The sequence below is a fragment of the Cydia fagiglandana genome, chromosome 25, assembly GCF_963556715.1.
Source record: "Cydia fagiglandana chromosome 25, ilCydFagi1.1, whole genome shotgun sequence".
NCBI classification, from domain to species: domain Eukaryota; kingdom Metazoa; phylum Arthropoda; class Insecta; order Lepidoptera; family Tortricidae; genus Cydia; species Cydia fagiglandana.
In genome coordinates this window covers 8,911,317-8,918,193 of record NC_085956.1, presented here as the reverse complement: position 1 = coordinate 8,918,193, position 6,877 = coordinate 8,911,317, and the positions used below count along the sequence as shown (strand labels likewise).

Sequence of the window (6,877 nt, the reverse complement as noted above, 5' to 3'; positions counted from 1 at the left end):
GTCGTAGAATACTCGCCAAAAATCAAAATTTATATACATATATTGTTATATTCATTAACAATTAGAAAAATATAATCATTATTGGTTGTAAAGTCTAAACGCACTTTCATATGTCAAAAAATCGAAAAGAGTTAATTTTTCATTTATGTCAAAAAAACAGGGAGTTAATTTACCAACTGTAAATTATTAATGTACTGTGACAAACGCTTGTTAAGTTTGTAAGTGATTTACTGTGAATACTCGATTGCACGTTTTTGGGTAAAGTAAAACGTAGAATTTTAAGTAGGTAGAGAATGTTAACTAAGTAGGTAGCATAAAGAAATATAAGTAACGAAAGAGTGGTGTTCCATCATAGAAGTAGCATCCTAATATAGAAGTGGTGTGCCGTGAGGGACAAAACATACGCAATGCGAACATATTAAAAACACGTTTTAACATTCCTGACAATATACCAAAAACAATCTACGTAATTCGGTCGGGTTATTTGTTGTCCACCATAGCCCATACTAACAAAAAGGTGGGGAACAAACAAAAAGTGAGACTGTGACAAGGACAAGCAATAGTACCGCTTTCTCTGCTACTCCTACTGAAAGTTCTATAAGTGTATCTCGTTCGGTCATTTGGCCCCTCCCCCATGTCTTCTCTATATTATTGTACCTCTATGTGTTCCATACATCAGGTTTCTTACCAAAACGCGAGTTATTTCGTGGTCGACATCTAGCGTCAAGAAGCGGAATTTATCAGTACTGCTAGTTGACAACAGATGTCGCGACGAACGAAAACTATAATGCTCAACAATTTTCAGCTAATATTACCGGAACTCTACTTTACTCCTTCTGCTTATAATATTAGTTGTAAATTGTTTTACCAATACAGTTTTCGTCAGTAGCGACTTGTGACATCTGGTGTCTAGTAGCGGTATTTTTTACATATGCAAGTAACTAACGGTCTTTCCACCGCTATACAACCGGCTGACGGTTTCTAGGGTTCCGTACCCAAAGGGTAAAACGGGACCCTATTACTAAGACTCCGCTGTCCGTCCGTCCGTCTGTCACAAGGCTATATCTCACGGCCCGTGATAGCTAGACAGCTGAAATTTTCACAGATGATGTATTTCTGTTGCCGCTATAACAACAGAATAAAATAAAGATTTAAGTGGGGCTCCCATACAACAAACGTGATTTTTGACCGAAGTTAAGCAACGTCGGGCGGGGTCAGTACTTGGATGGGTGACCGTTTTTATAGATCATGGTACGGAACCCTTCGGGTGCGAGTCCGACTCGCACTTGGCCGGTTTTTTATTTATAATAGCATCTAAACTATCATCTGGCAAAGTATCAATCGGGAGGCGATGACAAAAAAGAAATTTTATACATGTTTTTGTGATCAACTGACGGTCTTTCCACCGCGATACAAACGGCTGACTATTTTTTTAAGTTCATGATAGCATCTAAACTATCATCTGACAAAGTATCAAGCGGGAGGCGATGACTGACGATATTTGCTCCTGGCAGGGGTGCGAAACTCCTGACTTCGGTCAAACTCGGCTCCGCTCGGCTCAGCATTGCCCCGAGCAATTATTAGGGTTGGCACCACTTGACTTCCTTTTGCGTGCCCGACCACAGATAAGATAATCACTTGATTTTTGACAACCCTAAATAGCCGAAAGGGATAGTGCCATATATTAGAAAGGGACAGCATGATTCGACCCTGAACCGCTGTCAAACTTCGTTTTTGTAGGAAGTTTCCTTTCTGTACGATAGTACTATTAATTATTCTGTGCTCCTGGCTCGCGGTCTATAAATAGGCTAGTGACAGGCGTGGCTCACTCCGCGATTTCGTCGCTTTGCTACAGGTAGCTAAAAGTACATCCGTTCCACACCAATTTTGGTGGCTAGCCATAAGCCGCGCGTGGCGCTGTCGCCACCTAGCGGTCATATCTGTCTTGATCGTAACAGACGCGTTTTGTTAGAGAGTGAGTCTTCTGTACCTATTACCAAAAAGAATAGATTGTATAGAGGGGTCGATGCATAGTAAATTTTGCAGTCACAGTAAATTTACTGCCATCTATCGACACAGGACTAAAACTCAAAACGAAAACGTATAAAATTATAAAAAAAATGTATGATTTTATTATTTTTATATCATTTTGATCCATGTTCATTCACTGATATCCATTTGTTAAAATTGTTAAATATGAAACGGTGTCGTCACGCCATCTAGCCGAGGACAGGCCAAAGGTGTGTGCGCCATCTATTCGAGAATGACTTTTTCTTGATTTCCGAGGCACGTTTTTTCCTTAGACTTTATTCATCTTATACCAAGTTACATTATGTCTTTGCTAGTACTATTATTTATTCTGTGATGAAAGGGTATATGAAATAAATAACAGCGTACATTAATATTGTTATATTCATTAATTCATATACATTGTCTGGTGCAATCACGCCAGGTAGCTATATGTGTCCTTCTCCCCCTCGGTGCGCTCCAGATATTCCTTCTCTATCAGGATGTCGATGCATTTCTGAAAAACAATATTCCGTTAATTTTACCATAATGCAATTTTGTAAGGTTACATGATATTGTGTATACAGAGTGATGTTTATATACAGGTTGTTGTGTGTATATACAGAGCGTTGTGTGTGTGTGTGTGTGTGTATATACAAGATGTTGTGTGTATATACAGTGTAACATGAGAAAACCGAATAATCTTAACAGCGTATTCCTGATCATATTTAGAGACAAAAATGTCCTATAAACTTTTTTGAAATTCGCCTAGTTTCAGAGATAATATTAATTAAAAAAAAAGTTTTATGTGTATACAGGGTGGAATAGTGAATTATGTGTATACCTTGATGACGGGAACGCGTGGCTTGAACCGCGACGAGAGCTGGTTGAGCACCTCCACCACCAGATGTTGGTGTTTCAGCGTCTTTCTGGTCTTCATTATCCGTACGATCGCCGCCTGAGAACAAAATTCATTATATAATAATGTCCAGTAGGGTATTAAATTTGACTGTACATATTTAAAATAAATTATTTTAGTTTAAAAAGAGTAGGTAATACGCCAGTAACTGGCCACTGTTAGTAACTGGCCACCCTAAACTACATAAAACTGAATTTTGGTACACTACGACACATAAGATAATGCCTTGAATTTTGGCAACCCTAAATAGCCGAAAGGGATAGTGCCATATAGAAAGGGTCAGCATGATTCGACCCTGAACCGCTGTCAAACTTCGGTTTTGTACGAAGTTCCCTTTCTGTACGATAGTACTATTATTTAACTATTATGTGGGTTAGATATCGCTTGGGTTCCTCGGAAGGGGCTATTCATGAATTACGTTATTTCAAATTAGGGGGGGAGGTCTGGGCATCGGATGACGGTAGCATGAAGTAGGAGGAAATGGAGTCATTTGAAGCATGATTTTTGGATGATTATAGAGGAGGGGGGGTCAAAAATCGTCAAATATCGATGACGTAATTTATGGACAGCCCCGAAGGCGGTCTTTCTTGAAGGATATGACACTTCAATCAGCCCGTGGGCCGTAGTTTGAACGCTGATCTTAAGACGAAACAGGAGCTGAATTTTAAATATTTTAGGTAAATATACCCGTCTCGCTAACGGAAGCGGCTCCTAAACTGGTGCGATAAGGACAAGGCGAAAAATACTGCGTAAAAATCTCAAAAATCGAGGTTTCGTACTCGACTGTTTCCTCCTACAAAACTTAAATCAATCGTAACCAACTTTGGAAATCTAAATGATTAGGAAATTATCTGTGTCGGACCGTTTTGCTTTTTTGGCTAATTGATATCAGTTTTGAATACTACGCCTCTCATTGCGGCATAGTCAATGTAGTCAGTAGGTAAAATTTTGGCCATTTTTGAAGGGCTCTAGCGCCTTAAAAAACAAAAATATTAAAAAAAGCAAAACGGTCCGACACAGATATTAACAATATTAATATGTGTTAAAAAAATTATTGCTCTAGCATCAAAACCCACGGAGGAAACAGTCGAGTACGTTTGTATGGAGAAATGACCGCTCCTGTTGGCTCTTAAATAAGCCAGATGACCTACCGCGAACCGCTTTCGACGTGTTGCATTACTGTCGAACTTGTAAATTCGTACGTTAGTGTGACAGGGAGGCACCCTCGGTGGCGTACCTGTATGAGCATCTTCCGGTCCTCCTCGATGTGCTTGTGCGTGGCCTCCTGTTCCACCTTCAGCTCGGTCTTCAGCGGTATATTGATGTTCACCCTTAGTTTGTAGACCGCTGACCTAGGTGCTCTGGTGGCGTACCTGTATGAGCATCTTCCGGTCCTCCTCGATGTGCTTGTGCGTGGCCTCCTGTTCCACCTTCAGCTCGGTCTTCAGCGGTATATTGATGTTCACCCTTAGTTTCTTGCTGCAATCAAGGAGAATAGAGTGTGAGAGGGGCAGACCACAAATGCGTTGGGAGGAAGACTTAAAAAGAACAGCCGGCACAGACTGGATAGCGACAGCACAAGACAGGGACAAATGGGCAGCAATGGAGGAGGCCTTTACCCACTAGGGATTCATTAGTAAAACACATATTATAAGTCATAGTTTTATTTTAAATTTTTTATGTAAACACTTTACAATGAATAAAGGGCTTTTTTTTTATAGAGTGTATAGAGAGTTACTGTCATTGTCAAGATAAATTAGGTAGCCACCGTACATTTACTGCCATCTTTCGACAGAAGATTAAAACTGTTAGAACGCCATCTTTGCAACAGGTAGCTACAAGTACATCCGTTCCACACCAATTTTGGTGGCTAGCCATAAGCCGCGCGTGGCGCTAACGCCACCTACGAGTAGCGGCCATATCTGTCCTGCTCGTAACAGACGAGTTTTGTTAAAGAGTGAGTTTTCTGTATGCGCTGTAAGTGCTGGTGGCCTAGCGGTACGAGCGTGCGACTTGCAATCCTAGCTGGGGGTCTAAGGTCCACCACCTTGCATTTTGGAGACAAAGCAAACCGCTTAGAACAGGTGTTCCTGGGGGTGATCTGAGCCGATTAAGCCCGGTTGCCAAGAGGTTCCACCCAGCAGGTGGGCAGGGGAGGGGGGGAAAAGTGGCTCCGGCGCGCCTCACTCTAAGCTATATATCTGCATACATCTAGCAACTATATCAAGTTTGGCGTCTTTTTTGTGTAATTCGAGGATGAAGAATTCATTTCTGTGACTAAATTTTCACTCTTCCATACAAAAAATTCGAGAAATAAAAAAATTAAAAAAAAATCTTTTTACTTTTTTTTCGAAATCCTCTACATAATTAAAACTGAGGATTTGCTCTAGAAAAAAAATACCTGTGAATAGCCCAGTTATCCTACTATATAGAATAGTAAACTTGTTAAACATTTATTTTCATAACCCTGTTAAAAAAAATGTTTTGTGTAACGCGGCGTACCTGCATTGTAAGAGCGATATGCAGCGTTTAGGATTTTTAAGTATGTTTCGATGGTTTCTGATAAGTTGTTATTCTTCTGGTTGTAGAAAATTACTTCTGGACGTGATATATATACAAATATAAATTAAATGTATAAATATAGATGTTGGGAAAACTTTCGCCAATAGAGTTATTATAAATGTGATAAAATTAACAAAGCAGATGTTTGACAAAAATGCGGGTTAAAATACGAGTAAGATATATATTGTTCGCAATTGCCACTACATGCGCATGGGTCCGTGCATTTTAGTTTTTTCTTGACGCAGTTGCACTTCCCTGCGCATTTTGTTTTGCAGCGGCAACGAATAATCTCTAAACAAACAGCAGCCGCCGCCGGTAGGCTTGTACATATGGGCTCCCAATAACCATTTTGTTTGGACCAGCTCCAGTCAGCAGGACATGGTAGCTGTTGCTGAGGGGCTATAATCTGTCCCCAAACATAGCCTCCTTGGTAAACTGCACGGAGAATATGTTTACGTAGGTAGCGCATCTTCCATTGGAGGCAGATTCTCTAACTGAAGATTTCTTTTTGTAAAAAGTACTTTTCGGCACTCTTTTACACTTGTACTTGTACCTGATCCGAACACTGTAACACAATGCATAGTATCAAAATAATGTCTAAGGACCAATTCACATCTCGTAATTCAAATCTGTTCAGATTTAATATTGTAAGACTCTTACTTGTCATACAAGACAATAACAATTTTTTCCAAAATTGGCTGCTCAATGTTGTTTTGTTTACCGTATTTAAATCCCTCCGGAACATTACAAGGACCACTAAAACCAGGATTGTCAGATCCCTCATATTTCCCACTTTTCTGTATGCTGTATGTCTCACATGGACACTAAGGGCATCCGAAAAACAGAAAGTGAATGCACTAGAGATGTGGTGCTGGAGACGAATGCTGGGCATATCATGGACTGAGCATCAATTATTGAGGAGCTTGGCATTAAAGAGCGGTTGCTTTCTACGGGCAAAACTCGGTACTCAACTTCTTTCGACACGTGTCTCGTCGAGACGGAACATCTACAGAACGTCTAGTTGTGCAAGAAAGAGTAGGAGGTGACAGGGCTAGAGGAAGATCTCTAATGAGATGTACTGACCAAACCAAATCAGTGTATCGGTCACAGTAAGCGAATGCTTACGGAAAGCAGCTCTACGGGAGGAATGGCGACGTGTCGTTAAATGAGTCGCTCAAAAGTTTTCATAATGGCCACTACCACTCTATCAAGAGTGTAACGAAGAAGAAGTCCCTCCGTTACACCAGGATATGCGCTTTAAGCTTGAAATACGCTTTTTTTCCCTTACCACACACAAAAGAAACTGTGTTGTAACCTGAAAAGGCGTGGAAGAATGGCAAGACTACTATCCTTTCTGGTCCTGTAAAATAAACCATATATCTATGAGTT

General features: G+C 40.4%; 1 protein-coding gene across 4 annotated transcripts in view; it reads right to left on the bottom strand.

Annotated features, from left to right (window-relative positions):
• Window positions 1–2,394: 2,394 nt before the first annotated feature.
• LOC134677003 (cullin-1) overlaps window positions 2,395–6,877 on the bottom strand; it is a 42,648-nt gene continuing 38,165 nt past the window's right edge. For 3 of the 4 annotated variants that reach the window (XM_063535396.1, XM_063535394.1, XM_063535395.1), the window contains one exon: window positions 4,264–4,405. In XM_063535396.1, the coding sequence (XP_063391466.1) occupies window positions 4,279–4,405 (127 nt within the window). In that variant the 3' untranslated portion in view covers window positions 4,264–4,278. Of the gene's footprint in view, window positions 2,525–2,851; window positions 2,966–4,263; window positions 4,406–6,877 lie in introns of those variants that run through there. The other variant, XM_063535397.1, reaches the window with a different exon arrangement.